This window comes from Strongyloides ratti, assembly GCF_001040885.1.
Source record: "Strongyloides ratti genome assembly S_ratti_ED321, chromosome : 2".
Taxonomy (NCBI): Eukaryota; Metazoa; Nematoda; class Chromadorea; order Rhabditida; family Strongyloididae; genus Strongyloides; species Strongyloides ratti.
This window is the reverse complement of record NC_037308.1, coordinates 14,895,838-14,912,466: the sequence shown is the minus strand read 5'-3', so window position 1 is coordinate 14,912,466 and position 16,629 is coordinate 14,895,838. Positions and strand designations below refer to the sequence as shown.

The window sequence follows — 16,629 nt, the reverse complement described above, 5'->3', positions numbered from 1 at the left end:
TAAAATTGAGAATATATATGTGTTTTAAAAAAATTATCATATGGACAAAATAAAGTTTATAAATTATTAGTGTGATTAAATTATAAAATATATAAATTTGTTTTTTTTTCCACATAAAATTATATAATTAATGAGAAATATTTTAATTTTAATTTTTTTAATATATAAAATTTTTTTTTTTAAATTGATATTCATGATTTACGAGAATGACAATATTCCTAATCACACAATTTTATTACTGCATATTTTTTAAGTAAAAAAGAAAGGAAATATTTTAAAATAATTAAAATATATTAATCAACATATTTCAACGTTTACATTTTTTCTTAATACCACCACTCAATGTAAAAATAATAAATATACCATCTTATCATTAAATATTTATAACAGCTTAGATCAACTTATTATGTCATAATTCTTAATATACAAAATGATAACCATAAAGTATCGTAAAAATGACAATAATTTAACTAATCTTTTGAATATTAAAGCATTATTTAATAGTACTTTTACTTTCTTGTATAAAATATATTATAAATATTATAATTAAAAATTTATTATAATGAAACATTTGTTAATTTTTTTATTTATTACTATAACACAAAGTAAATCATACATTGAATCAAATATAAGTACACAATTTTCTGAAACCGGTATACCTTTATATTTACAAATACGTTTAATAAAGTTACATGGGTGTATGATGTTATGGGCATGGTTTCTTTTAGTATTGAAAGCAGTTTTTTATATGAGATATTACAAACAATTTTTAAAACACAAACATTTATTTGGAGTTGAAATATGGTTTCAAGCACATAGAATATTAAATGGTTTAGCTTTTATTTTTATAACAATTGCTATTATAGCAACATTTGCTGGAAACAATTTTAAATGGCTTGGTCCCAAAGTTTGTTTTTCTTTTCCATTATTTAATAAAAATAATTAATAATATTTTTGTTAGGTTAATGGTAATAGTTCTGGAACACCAGGTGTATGGCATTCTATGATTGGTATACTAGCATACAGTTTTGTTATTTTTCAATTAATTTCATCTTTTTTTCGTTGTGCTCCAAGTAAAAAAAATCGACTAATATTTTCTATTGTTCATAGAACTTTTGGAATCCTATCATTTACACTAGCATTATTAAATATTTTTATAGCAGTGAAATGTTTTACAAATTTATATTCTAATCCAAGTGGTGCTATTGATGTTTTATATTGTTATTATGCAATAATTTTAATTTGTATTATAACAAATGAAGTTCAAATAAGATTTAAAATTAGAATTGGACTTCTTGCAACATTAGGATTTTTAATTTTTTCATCTCTTATTGTTTGTATCTATTTAACAATTACTATTGCTTGTTCTTAATAAAGTCTAAAAAAAATTTTTTTAGACTTATATATATTAATATTTACATTATTAGATTACTGATTTTAAATTTTAATTTCAAATTTTGCAAATAAATTATCATTATATTATCATTATTGTCATATTTTATTAATTGAAATAATTAATTTTTTAATTAATGTAATATTACATATACATTGTTTTATTATATTAATTGTTAACCAATTATTTATATAAGAAAAAATTAAATTAAATATATATTAATATCTAAAATTTATTATACAAAAGTTGCATGTAAAAAAAAAAATTAATAAAATTGAAATGATTATGTTAAAAAAAGTTTAACAGTAACCACATGTTGAAGCACAATTTGATTTCATTAAATCTTTATAAATTGTATTTTTACACAAATAACTTTTGGTAGAGCAATCAGAAGAGGCATCTTTGCATGTGCCTGTACTTGAACTTCCTGATGATGATGAAGATGATGTATTAGATGATGTTGAAGTACAATAACCACAAGTTTTTGGACATTGTTCTTTCATTAAAGATTTATAAATTGTATTTGTACAGTATGAAGCCATTGAAGCACAGTCATTGGAACCATTTACAACTTTATCAACACATCCAGTAGATGTTGAACCTGATCCAGAAGAACCTGAAGATGTTGAACAATATCCACAAGTTTTAGGACATTTGTCTTTCATTAAACTAAGATATACACTATTTGTACAGTAAGATGCCATTGAAACACAATCATTTGATCCTCCAGTAACTTTGTCAGCACAAGCTGCAGTGGTTACAGATGCTTTTGTTGTAGTTTGGGTAGTTGTGGTAGAAATAGTAGTAGTAGTGGTAGCAGCAATAGTAGTAGTAGCTACTACTGTTGGATCAGCCATACAGGTAAGTGTATAAACATTACAAATAGGTAATGTTGCATCTAAAGTAGAACATTCAGTATCTGTTAAACATCCTTGAGCTATAATAGGACAAGTACTAAATCCTGTAGTACCAGCTATATCTCCAGTTGTAGTTGCAGTACAAGAGCCAGGAACTCCACCACAATCAGCATCAGTCGTACAAACTTCTACACAGGCGTTATGTGTAGCATCAGCAGCAATACATTTTTGATTTGTTGAAGTACAATCAGCAGCAGCAGTACATGCTATTGTATCACCAGCATTAATAATTTGTAATCCAACAAAGTAAAAAGAAGCAATGAGTATAAATTTAGTTGAAACCATTTTTAATATTTTTTTAAGTATATATTAAAATGAATGATGTTAAATTTCAATTTTCAATTTTATTTATATACATTATTAAAAATTGTTAGAACATTTACTAAGAACATCTGAACAAATTTTTGGTAACATTTTTTTATTAAGACAGGTGTCTAAAAATTTAAAAATTTTTAATAAAACCTATTCGTTTAAAAAGTTTAATTTTGATATATATGACAATTAATATTATATTTGTTGATAAATAAAAGTATAAAATATGCCTCCAAAATAATATTTTATGTTTGATAATTAATAGTATGATTATAAACTATTTAAATATTTGTTCCTATATTAATAGTTATGTTAAATATTTTAAAATTTTCCGCCTTTATTGTTTGCAAAATTTTTTTTTATTAAATATTTATTTATTTAATATTTTTAATTTTTAGTTTTACAAATTTATATAAATAAAATTAATAGTTTAAAAATCACACAATTGTATTAGTCTAACTTCAACAAAAAAATTAATTTTTTTAAAATTAAAAATAAATAAATTAATAATAATTAAAAAAAATTTGATCAAATTTATTGTGATAATAAATTTATAAGTTATTAGTAGAAAAAAAAGTTAAACTTTTGTTTTAAAACTTAACTTTTAAATATTAAAAAGTTATTTAAATAGTTTTTTTTTAAGTTTGTGTTTTAAAACTATTTTAAAAATGTGTTGTTATGAAATAAAATATGATGTTAAGTTATTTAAATAGTTTTGTTTTTAATTTTTAAATTTTCTAAACATTTTTAAAACTTTATAATAATTACTGTAGAGAAACATTATATGACTGATAAATTTTAAATTTTTATGATATCTCTTTTACTTATAATAAAAATATAAAATTTAGTATAAACTATTTGGTATAGAAAATTTTACTCCATAAAAATTAATTTATTTTAAAGTAATTGTTTAAATATTTTTAATAACAAATTTACACTTATTTTAATTTAAGTATATATTCATAAAATAATTAAAAAAACTTGAACATTAACGTTGAAAGATTAATAATTATATGTATTATAATGTATCAAATTTAAGTTAATTTTTTAAATATAAAAATCAGTTTAAATAATAAATTATATGAATAATAAATGTGTAATATATATTTTCAAATAAATACTTTAGTAATTTATTTATTGCTATATAAACTGTTTTTAGAATTAAAGTTTTAACAACTAATAATAAATTTTATTTTGCACTAAAAAAACTAATTATTTTGTATTTTAAATATGGTTTTTAAAAGCTGATATTTTAGAGTTTAAATATAATAAACATTAATAATTTAACAATTTAAAAAAACTTTGTATATTAAAATTTATTAGAAGTTTTAAATAGTTATATGTAAATAACATAAACGTTAAACTTTATTTTTAATGTATATTTTTTTTGATACATTTTTATCTCAATGTCCACATGAAGGCTATTGTATTGGAATATCTATACTAAGTATATTTGTAATAATAATACAACCTTTACTTGTAATTTTTTTATTAAAATATTATAAAAAAGCAAAAAATGATTATATTAAATTTTTGACTATTGTAAAAATAATAACTGCAATTTTATATATATTTTCAATAATATTTGGTGAGATAAGAACATTTTTTCCAAGAAATCTTATGGTGTGTTATGGATTAATAAGATTTTTTGGTGATAGAGGTTGTAAAATTACAATTGTAAGTATATATTTTTAATATTTTTATTTTTTTTTTAAGTCATTTTTATTAGTATATGTTATGTTTGAATTTGTATTTATACTATATGCTTTTAATGGACAGTATAATGGTGTTTGTAGAAAAAAAAAATTTAATGAAAATAATTTAATTCAAAAGTGTAGTTTTTGTTTATTTTTAATAACTAGTATATTACTTTTAATAACGTATATTTTTATTTTTGGTTCTAGAAAAGAGGTTATATCAGAAATAATTCTAAAATATAATGATACCAAATTTCTTATCAAAAATAATTATGCTATTGCGGGAATAGTTGATTCTTCTGTAACTGTAGTAATATTCAGTGTAATATTTGGAACAATATTTTATCTTACATTTGCCTGCCATTATTTATATATTCTATTTAAAATGATAATATTTATAAAAGAAATGGTAAAACTTACTCAAATTTCAAATACTAAAAATGATAATTTAAAGAAATTCAAGCATCATATTATAAGTGTTATAATTCCTATTATTTTTCTCTATATTCCAATTGGAATATTTTTTATATGTGTTAAAATTTTTAATAATGATGAATATTTTTGGATAACAAAAATATTATCAAATTTACCAATGTTTTTTATTTACTTTTATGGAGTAGTTTCTCCGTGTTATGTATTTTATTTTATTTATACATCTGAATTAACAAATAAGAAAGTTTTAACAAAAAAAATTAAAAATAGTGTTTCAATTAGAAAGTAAACAAATATATCTTGAAATTATATTAATTGGTAGTAATATTTTTTTATTTAAATATAATAATATTTGTTTTAAATGAAAAGCTTTCTAGTAAATTATTGTTACAATGTTTTGATAAATTTTATTACAAATTATTTATAATAATGGTATCTATTTAATTATTATGGAAAATATTTTTTTGTTATATTTCTTTTTTAAAAGTGCAAAAATAAATATATAAAATTTTTCATAATTTTAGTTGTCATATTTTATAATAATTTTTTTGTTTAATATAATAATGAATATTAAATATTTCTTCTATAATATATCATGATGTAATATAAAATAATTTTGGTATATAAGTAATGTTGTTTATAAAATTTCGGGTTTAATTTACTAATAATTTTTATTAATATTATTAATAAACTTTTAAATAATTATTAGCTATTATTTAAAAATATTATATAACATATATATTAAAAAATCAGTATAATTATGAGGAAAATTTATTTACATTAAAACAAATAAAATAGAATAGTTTAATATTTTTAGTATTGTAATTTGTCGTTTTTTTTATTACATTCTTTTATATTATTACATAGAGAAGAAAATATGTTAAAAATTTTTTTTATGATTGATGACGAATTAAAAAAAATATTTTAATAAAAGTTTTTACAAGTATTGCTTCTGGAAGATCAAAAATATATATATATATATATGTTAATGTTTATCTTATAAAACAATTTTTAACAATAATTTTTTTTTAGTTAATTTTTCTTTATTTGTGGTAAAATTTTTAAGTTTATAATAAATTTAAAAATGAAAAACAATCAAATTATAAATGAAATTATTAAAAATAATTTTTCTATTATTTTTTATTATTTCTATTTTTTAGTTATTGTAATACATATAAAGTAATACCATACTTTTTTCTTAACAGTAGTGTTTTTATATATGAACTTCTTTTTGAGATGATAACTACAAAAATTTTTTACTTTGTTATTATAAACTGTAGTATAATATTTATAATTTATATTTTTAACATACTTTTGAAATAATTCATTTGAATACATTTATAAAACATATTTAAAATAGTACTTTTTCAAAAAAATTTTTTTATTAAAATTTTTAAAATGATTTTATATTAATAATAAATTTAAAATAACAAAGATTTTATACATAAAATCTTATCTTAACAAAAAAAGTAGTTTTAAAGTTATTAAATTTTAAAATTAAATTCTTCATAATCATTTATATATATTGTTTTAATCAAACTAATTAAATATTCATTTTTTAAAAGTTTATTTTCATAATATTTGGTTATTTTTTTATCAGATGTAGAGTGAATTATTTTTGAATTATAAATTAATTGCTTAATAAATTTTATTTTGTCTTTTGGTATTAAAGATTCTTCTTCTAGTTTTAATAAATATTCTTTATAAAATTCTTTTGCATTAGAAGTATATAAAATAATTTTATAATTATCTTTATATTTTAAATATTCACATTGCCTAAAAATATCAAATTAAATTAATAATGTTACATACCATGATTGAGGATAAAAATGATACATAATAAATTTATCAATTTTTGTTAAATTACTACCTAAATTTATAATATGATAATAAAGTTTTTTTAAAAAACATTTTAAATTTTTTTTGCAATTAAAGCAATATGGATGATTAATTTCTAACCCAATATTGAGAACACATAATTGAACAAAACCACTTATAAATCTTGAAACAGGTTCTCTTATAATCATTAAATGTTTCCAATTTTTTAAAATTTCTGTTTTATTTCCATTAGTGTATTCTTTAGATATATTAGATATTGAAGAATAGGAATTTTTACTATTACATATTCTTCTATTTGCCCCACCATTTATAACTGTTTTATAATTTGCTAAAAATTTTTTTTCATCATATAAATAACAAAATAATCCTATAGTCATTGAACTTAAAGATTTTCCAATGTAACATGATGTTAAATTATATTTTGGAGCTATAACATGATAGCCAAGTGTAAAATGTTCTGGTTTTAAAAATTTTGTTATTGAAATTTGAGTAATATTTAGTGTAGAATTGTCATATCCTTTGACAAATGTTAAATATAATAATGAAAAAAAAAATAAATATATATGTAACATTTTATTATATGATATTATATAATGAAATAAAATTATTATATGAAACTTGTTTTATACTAAAAATTTGTATAAAATAAGTGTGATCAAAAGTGGGTATACTTAATTACTTTTATATTCCAATATCCTGAAATGATTTAGAAAAAAAAAACACAACAAGAAGTATTGAAAATATAAAAACATATATATAAATATTTTATAATTAAAGTAATTGTTTTAAAAGATAATACTAAATGAAAGAACTTTGATCTTTTTTAGGAAAATCGCTATTCTCATGATAATAAATTTTTTAATTTATAATCAGCAAATTGGAAAATTTATTTAATATTACTCATTATATAAAGTTTTAAGAAATTATTTCTATTTGATTTACTTAAAATAGTGAAAGTAATTTGTAAACTGCAAATACTATAATTAAATTTATCATTAAGATATATTAAAATAACATAATTAACTTTGATTATTTATATAAAATACTACAAGTACTGTTTAAATTAGTATAAAAAAAATAAAAGAAAAGTTTTATAATATTTTCAAAGTCTAGTTATATTTTACTATAAAAATTATTTCTATAAAATATTTAATGTTAAAAAAAACAAAGTTTGATTTTTACATATATATTATAAAAATTAAGTTTATTTATTATAAAAATATTACACTTATTAATATTACGTATGTTCTAAATAACCTTTAATTTTATCAGTATTAATTAAAATTATCATATAATTTATGGTATTTAAAATTAGATAATATAAAAACTTATTTTTAATGAACAAAAAAAATTTTTTCAAACATTAATTGTTTTATTTTAAATATGGAATTTTTTAAACAATTATTTGATATTATTAATCTAATTTTGACAATACTTTTAAATACAATTGCTGCTATACATGCATATTATTTTAATAATAATAGTAATATAAATGAATTTTTGAAACTTATTTATTATCAGTCAATAATTTCAATATTGTTAGGAATTATTATTTATGTTTTTAAAATGCATATTTTTGCAATAAAAGGCTATTTTATAATTTTATTTGATTTTTTTGATACAGTTGTTTATGATTTAACATGGAATAGATTTTTTTTTGGTTTAAATATTTTTGCCAATTATTCAAATATTGGATATCCAATAATTGTAATGATAGGTAACTTTTTCATTATATATTAATAATTAACTTTGATATAAATTTTAAAAAAAAAAATTAATTATAGGAAAGTTTATTATTGTTTGTAAAAAAAAAAAAATAACAAAAGGTGTTTTTTTGTTACTTTTTTTATATATAATAATTATTGCTAGTATACCTGCTACATTTAGTTTTATAGCAATAAATAAAAGTTTACCAAAAAAATTATTATATAATTATTTTATTTCAAAAAAATATAACATTTCAATGGTAGAAAAAAATTCCTACACAATATGTACTTCTATGGTAAGGTTTAATAACAGTTTAAATATTTAAATATTATTTTTTTAGCCTTCTTTAAATATATACTTAATGTGTGGTAGTATAATTTTATTTTTTGTTATAAATTATATTTTGATATTTGTTTTATATATACAATATCATTTATATATAAAAACATACAGTTCAATTATGTCATCTTATACAAAAAAAATGCATAAAAAATTTAATAAATTACTTTTGATACAATCAGTTGTACCAATAATTATGATAAGTATTCCAATACTTTTTTATATATTTACTTTATATTTTAATGTATATAAAATTAGAGAATTAATTGGAACTTTTTTTCATCAAATTATATCTACAGTTGGTTTTATTAATCCATTGATATATTTATTATCAAGCAAAAAAAATGGTAATATTTTTTTCAAACAAATGTTATGTTCCATATTAAAAAAATGTAGTTTTAAAAGTTCAAATAAAGTTGATGTATTGGTGTTGAACTTAAGAAATAAGATAATTTCAAATAATTTAAGAAAAACCAATATTCAAAACTAATGATACAATACATTTATATTCTTATCTTAATATCAAGAAAGTTTAATTAACATCTTATTTTCTTCAAAATTTGGTATGTAATATAGTACTTATTATTAATTATTAAAAAAATAAGAAATTTATTAATAAAAATTTTTTTATTTATATTATTAATAATTTATAATATAATATTTTAATTTAAGAGAAAGTAATTTTACCTCAATATTAATATTTTCCATAATTTTAAAAATAAATTTTGATGACATACTAACTTTTTGTTAATGAATAAAATATTCTAACAAGCGTTTAAAAGAGATATTTTAATAAAAGATAAAATAAATTTTTTAATTTCCGGAATCTTCTTTTAGTTAAACATATACTTATTAACAGCATTCATTTTAAATGTATTCAAAATATATACTAAACAAAATTTATAATTTATTACAATGTATTTTTTTTTATTTTTCATCTTTTACTTGTCATTAATAATATAATGTTGTTGATTTTTTAAATGTGTACTTCATATTCTTATTTATTATAAATAGTTTTTTTTTGTTATAATAATTTTAAAATTACTATTAACTATAGATAAAAATTTTTTGAAAATATTATATAGTAAATATAAAGGACAACATTTTATTTAATTAGAATTCAAAAACTAATTAACATTTTATAATCTTTTATAATATAGTTGATTAACAATTATATTATTTGTTTTTAAAATTTAATTTAATATTAAAAATATATAATAAAAAAATTCCATTACTTTTTTTAAATTGAATAAAATAAAGTTTATATAAAAAAAATCATTTCAATTTATTTTTATCTTATTAGATATAAATAATGTAAAAGTACAAGTTAATAGAATGTTAATAATATAATTAATTTTTTTTATAAGTATTAAAATTAAACTATCAAATATTTTGATAATATTAAATAAAAGTCATGTAAAAACTAAATTTTTCAACATAAGTGATTTTTTTATTAGGGAAAAAAATTAATTGAATGAATAGTTTTGTATTTTTATTCCAATTGATAAACTTTAATTCATCATTGCCGACACTTTTTTAATTTTTTGCCACTGCAAAAGCAATTCTTAAAAAAAAATATCTTAACATTAATGCAGATAACAATGGGAGGGAGAAAGTTTTCTATTAATCAAAAATTTTTATTTAAAAATAAATAATTTATTTTATTTAACTTTTTTTTATCTATGTTAAATTATGATATTAAATATAGTTGATTTTTAAATAATAGTTTAATTTTTATTATTTATTATTCTATAAAAATTAAAAAAAAAATTTTTTTTTAAATATTTCTTTGTAACTTAATTTAATTTATATAATATTTTAAAAAAAAAAATCTAAAAATTTCAAATTTTTAAAATATTAAAATAAATATTTATTTTTATTTTCTAAGGATCAAATGAATTGGGCCAAAGATTTGATTGACTTTTTAAATTTTATTTCTGGAATTCTATTTACCTCAATTACAATGAAAAAAACACATAAAATATTGAAGAAAAAGAAGAAAAAAAACAATGGATATACTTATATTATAATGAGTCATTCTATTTTTGGACTTATATCTTCTATTTTTCAATTTATTTTTAAATTTCATCTTATTATCTTTGAAGGTGAAATTATTATTATAATAGATTTTTTTGATGAAACTTTATTTAATCAAAATGTAAATCGTTTTTTTATTTCTTTCTATACATTTTTATGCTATTCAAATATTGCATTTCCAACTGCTATTGTATTTGCATCATATACTATTATGTGCCGTAATATACCATTATCAAAAGAAAAAACATTAACAATCATATTATATGTTATTTTAGCAGGAATCATAACTTGTATACCAGTATTTATTATGTTTAAAAATGAACTCTCATCATATGTATGGATTAAATATGTTGAATTAAGAAATTATCAAACATTACTAGTGTCAAAATCATCTAGAGCTATTTCATGTAAAGCTGTAAATAATTCATTCATAAAAAAAATCTATAGACTTTTTTTTTCCAGACATCTCCACTAGTTCATTTATTATTTTACTCATATGCATCATATTTTTCAATTAATATAGCAATGATATTTTGTCTTTATTATAAATATCTATCATATATGAAACAATGGAATTTAATAATGTCAAATCATACAAGACATATGTATATTGATTTTACAAGATTATTAACTTTTCAAGCATTTTTTCCAGTAATTCTAATATTAATTCCAATAATATTTCTTTATATTGGTGTAACATTTGGATTTTATCAAGAAGTAGAAATGTATGGTACAAAAGTATATCAATTAATAAGTAGTATTTCAACTGTTAACTCAATGTTATTTTTAATTTTACCAAATAAAAATAGACGTGAAATAAAAATTTTTTTTAAAAAAAGTTATTCAAGAATAGCTGCTATTATATAAATAAAATTTAATTATAATCTTTATTTAGTTTTTTAAATTTTTATAAATAATCAAATTATAATTTGTTATGTTATATCATTTTTTTAAGGAAATTATTTTTTAAAAACAAATAAAATTAAATTAAATTTTAAATTATTTTTTATCGTTTCCTTATTTCTTGAAGTTAATATATTTTATTTTAATGAAACGAAATGAAAATGAAAGATATATATCATAAAAGCAAATTAAATCTTTTATTTTTTGTCTTTTTTTATAACATTGTGTAGGCTGATAATGATAAAATATTTTTTTTACAAAATTCTTAAATAAAATAAGATTTTTTTCTCATAAAAATTGATCCACATAAAGTTGAATCATTTGAAATAGTAAAAGAAAATAATATTATTTAAAAATTTTATTAAAATCGTAAATTATTATTATTATCTTTATATTTCTTTAATGTACCGTTTTATTAAAAATTATGACATTAAAATAAAATAATTTTTAAAAAAAAATATTCTATTTGGTTAAGTAATTTTAAAGTTGATGCCATTTTTAACTTTTATAACTATTTTTAATTGTTTAAGTATAAATATTCATAAATTAATTTAGCTTGCGTTATGACAAATATTTGTTTATTTAAATATAAAAACAATAATACTAGTCAATAAATGGAAAATTTTACATCTTAAAAAAATATCTAAATTTTAAGTAATTCTTTAGACTTTCTAATGTAATGTTATAAATTTTTTATATAATAAAAATTTCTTAAAAAATCATTTAAAAAGTATTTTACAGTTATGTTAAAATAAAATATTTTTAACTACTGATTATAGGTATAGAAATTATTATTATATAGAAGATTGAAAATATAAAATTATCATTAACTTATGTTGTACTTTAACACTTAAAGTACTGATAGTAGTAAAAATAGTTCAAATTTAAAAATTTAAATTAGCTATTTAGTTTGTTTAAAAAAAATCTATGAGAACTCTTTGATTGAGTTAAATTTGTAATATTATTATTAATAAACATAAATAAATTTTTATAAACATCTTTCTTAAGTTTGATACTAATGAGATATTTTTTATCATTGTATTGAATAATTATGATAAAATTAAACTTTTATAAGATTTTTTTTTATTTGTAAAATATCACCAATAATTTTATTCAAAATATTTTATATATAAAAATTTCTTTATAGTATATTTAACTTAAAAAAATTTAAAATTGATTATTATTATAATATTAATTAATAAAAGTAATGTTCAATAAAATAATTTTTTTATTTATATTTTTAGTAAAAACAACATCATAATTAATAATAACTTAAATTAATTATTTTATTATTAAATAATATTATAATCAAAAATATATTATTATGAAAATAATCTATAAAATAAATAAAAATTAATAAAGATCATTTTTGTTTAGGATAAGGCATCACCCATGTCACTAAATTTTATCAGGATTTATAAAAAGAAAATACCGGAACAAACAATATCTTATTTTTTAATTACTTATTTTTATAATTTCAAGATTAAAATTTTTTTTCTTAACAAATTTTAACAGATAAACAATATGAAATCATTAATTAACCTTTTTAAGAAGTTTTATTAGATAAAACAACTAAATTATATTTTATAATCAAAAACTATTTTTATAAATTTATATTTGTATTAAAATATTTATTTTAGAAACATATTTTTATCAATAAAATAATAGAATTAAAATGTTGTTTATTTCCAATGATGAATATAAAAAAATTTGTTTAAACATAATATATGAAAAAATATCATTTTTATTTTTCTCGTAATATTTTCCATAAATCTAAATATTTTGAAAAAATTAATGAATGTTACTTGTAGATATTTGTAACTTAAATTTAATGTATGATTTAAAAAGCAACAAGCTATTTTAATAAAAAAAAATTAAAATAATTAAATTTGATCTTATTGATAAAACATTTCTTTATAATAATTTTTCCAACAGAAATATTTATAAAAAAAATAAAATTTAATTTTTTTAAAATGCATAATTTTCTAAAAATAAAAGCTTATATACTTTTTATTTATAAAACATGATAAAAGTATAAATAAATTTATTTTTAAAAAAATTTTGTTTTCATTTAGATAATAAATATAATAACTTCAAATTATTTTTAGTCTATATATACTTACTATGTTGTGAGGGGGCACTTATTAACATAATAAATTTCTATTAATAATATTTTTTATAATTTATGTTAAATTTAAAAGTATTATTTAATCTTTTAAGTTTACTTTTTCATTGAAATATAATTAATTTACTTGTATCGTTTTGTTTCAGTAAATTTAATTAACTATATTTAGGAAGAAGTTGTTTTTTAAAAAAAAATTACAAATATTACTTTAAATTATTATAAAAAAAAACCATAATACTTCCGCCTTTAGAGAATCTTAAGGTTTTTTGAGATTAACTATGATAACTATTTTATTTTTAAGTTAAAAATGCCATTTTATTTTTTATTAAAGATGTTTACTTATTTTCTAATCACCTTTCATTTATAAAGCTACCCTAAGTGAAGCATTATGGAAAATAGGAGGAGTGGGTGATAGAGAATGAATATAAAAAGAAGAATATAGGTATTGTAATCCATTCTGAGATAAAACAATGTCGTTTTGATTAAAAAAAAAGTATATACATTTTATTTATTTCTATTATTATTATATATTAAATTAATTTTTTAACAAGCGTACGCTTCGTGTACATTTATTCACAGAACATGGTAGGTTATCTGTAACAATTATATTACCTACGATTATCTGTAAAATTACATGAGATTCAATTTAAAAAATATTTGTATTATTTATATCTTATAAAATTTTATTACTTTTTACAATTTTTATACATTTATAATAGGATTTAGTTTTTATGATTTTAATTGGTTGCTTAATCTTTCTAAATAATTTTTAAAATTTAATTTAATAAAAAAAAATTTTAATAGAAAAAAAAAACAAAATAAACCTTAATATAATTTATATACTTTTTTCATGATCGTAATTACTCTTCTATTACGACTATCACTGATATTTATTTATAGATAAATTTAAAAAAATTTATTTTTATCTTCAGTTTTTATTATCTACTACTATTTAATAATATGATAAGAAAAAGAATTAATTTTTTAAAATTTTTAATATCTAATAATTCTATTACTTGAATTTGTCATTATCTTTTATATGCATTAAAAAAGTTAATAACATTTTGCTTGATTTAAAATAATCATAATTTTTATTATTGTAGAATACTAAATTTATACAATAAAAGCGCAAAAATTATCGTTTTTTTTACTGTATTTTTAGAAATAAAAATTGATCAAGTAGAAATTGATATCAATGTAAATAAAAAAATATTTTAATTTATTAATATAAAACTTTTTATTAAAAACATTTTCTTAGATATATGGTGTATAAATGAATAAATCAAACTGTCATTTTTTAGTTGTATTAATTCTATTGTGATAACAAAACTTACCATAACAAGTCATATATTTTTAATTTATTTTAAATAGTTTAATTTAAAATAAGTGACGTTACTTTTATACAAATTAGGATTAAACTAATGTTTTTTTTATATTTATTGTAAAATTATTTTAAAAAAAAAACTATAAATATTGCAAAAAGTTTTTAATGTTCCATTAATGTTTATTTTTTTTTACACTTTCTTACTTTTTTTTTGTTTACTTTATAAATAACAAAAAATTGATCCAAATACACATTATTTCAGGTGTTTTTTTAAACAATGTGTAATTCTAAAAAAATATATATATATGATTTGAAAAAGTTTTTAAAAATTAAAAAAATATAAAAAAAATATATTGCTAAAGGATTGTTATCTTATTAACTAATATTTTTTTTTAAATTATTATTTGTTTACATTTTAAAAACAAAAATCGACATTAATGTAAAGACATTTATACAAAAATGAAAATCATAAAATTATTATACATATACAAACTTTATAATAAAATTTTTTAAATGATGTATTGGAATTTCAAAACATTTTCTGTAATATTCTTATTGATATCATGTATAGTTTTTTCTTAATAAATTTTTTTTAAATACATTGAACAATTGGAAAATATAAATCAAATTTTTATTGAATATATATATATTTCAAAAATGTAGAAGATTATACTTAAAATAAATGTCAGAATATAGTGTAGTAATATGTATGAATTGTTATTTTATGTAATAATAAATTAAATTCAAAAATAAAAATTCACTTTTAAACTATAATTTACAAGAGATTTATTGTAATTAATAATTATGAATAACTTTAAATTAAATATTTTTAAGAGAATTTTGTGTTTTCGTAGGAAAAAAATTGATTATAATATAGTATAATAAATTGTATTTTTGAAATATACACTTTTTTTAAAAAATTAATAGTTTCAATGTTTCATATATTAAATAACAATATCTTTCTATGAAATTTTTTAAAAATGTATCCTAAAATAATTGTTATAAGTGTTTTTTTTTCAAAAATTTATTTTCAGGTATTTTTTTTTCAACATAAAAAAAAAATTAATAATTTCTAGCTTTTATTTCTAATTATACTTATTTTATTTGAAAGAGCATTAATTAATGCATGATTCAAAACATATGATCAATTTAAAATTTCTTATTTTTATTGGCAAGTTTTTTAAATTTTTTAAATAATAATTTTTTATTTTTCAACAAAAAATTTACATTTTAGAACATTTAATATATATTGAATGGCAATAAATTTTTTATAATTTTTTCTTAGTTGAAGCTGACAAAATTTGTCTAAAACGATTTTTTATATTCCTTAGAAAGTTATTTTTTAAGTATTTTTTTCACTTTTGAAAAAAAAAATTAAAAATTACAATAAATTTATTTTATTTTGTATTTCAAGAACGAAGCATTTGTTTCTAACAAAGCTAATTTAATTCGAAGGTAAATTTAAAAAAACTTAATTCATCACTCTATCATTATATTAAATAAGTAACTTAATGAAAAGTTATAACTAATTAAAAATTTTATTTATAACAAAATAAACTTAAAAAATTTTCTTTTTTAAATATTTTAAGAATGAAAAGACATAT

General features: G+C 16.7%; 5 protein-coding genes across 5 annotated transcripts; 3 read left to right on the top strand and 2 right to left on the bottom strand.

Annotated features, from left to right (window-relative positions):
• Window positions 1-700: 700 nt before the first annotated feature.
• SRAE_2000474700 (Ferric-chelate reductase 1) lies at window positions 701-1,372 on the top strand (the record flags this gene model as incomplete). The annotated part of the gene is made up of 2 exons (XM_024643663.1): window positions 701-907; window positions 962-1,372. The coding sequence occupies 2 exons, from the start codon at window positions 701-703 to the stop codon at window positions 1,370-1,372; spliced, it is 618 nt and encodes a 205-aa protein (XP_024509309.1).
• Window positions 1,373-1,692: 320 nt separating this feature from the next.
• On the bottom strand, window positions 1,693-2,595 carry SRAE_2000474600 (ShKT domain-containing protein; the record flags this gene model as incomplete). The annotated part of the gene is made up of 1 exon (XM_024643661.1): window positions 1,693-2,595. The coding sequence occupies one exon, from the start codon at window positions 2,593-2,595 to the stop codon at window positions 1,693-1,695; it is 903 nt and encodes a 300-aa protein (XP_024509308.1).
• Window positions 2,596-6,235: 3,640 nt separating this feature from the next.
• On the bottom strand, window positions 6,236-7,162 carry SRAE_2000474500 (Sulfotransferase family-containing protein; the record flags this gene model as incomplete). The annotated part of the gene is made up of 2 exons (XM_024643660.1): window positions 6,236-6,527; window positions 6,564-7,162. The coding sequence occupies 2 exons, from the start codon at window positions 7,160-7,162 to the stop codon at window positions 6,236-6,238; spliced, it is 891 nt and encodes a 296-aa protein (XP_024509307.1).
• An 811-nt stretch (window positions 7,163-7,973) lies between these two features.
• SRAE_2000474450 (7TM GPCR, serpentine receptor class r (Str) family-containing protein) lies at window positions 7,974-9,126 on the top strand (the record flags this gene model as incomplete). Its single annotated transcript, XM_024643659.1, has 2 exons — window positions 7,974-8,297; window positions 8,638-9,126. The coding sequence occupies 2 exons, from the start codon at window positions 7,974-7,976 to the stop codon at window positions 9,124-9,126; spliced, it is 813 nt and encodes a 270-aa protein (XP_024509306.1).
• A 1,404-nt stretch (window positions 9,127-10,530) lies between these two features.
• SRAE_2000474400 (7TM GPCR, serpentine receptor class r (Str) family-containing protein) lies at window positions 10,531-11,540 on the top strand (the record flags this gene model as incomplete). The annotated part of the gene is made up of 2 exons (XM_024643658.1): window positions 10,531-11,088; window positions 11,136-11,540. 2 exons carry the CDS (start codon window positions 10,531-10,533, stop codon window positions 11,538-11,540), a joined length of 963 nt encoding a protein of 320 aa, XP_024509305.1.
• Between the last annotated feature and the right edge of the window lie 5,089 nt (window positions 11,541-16,629).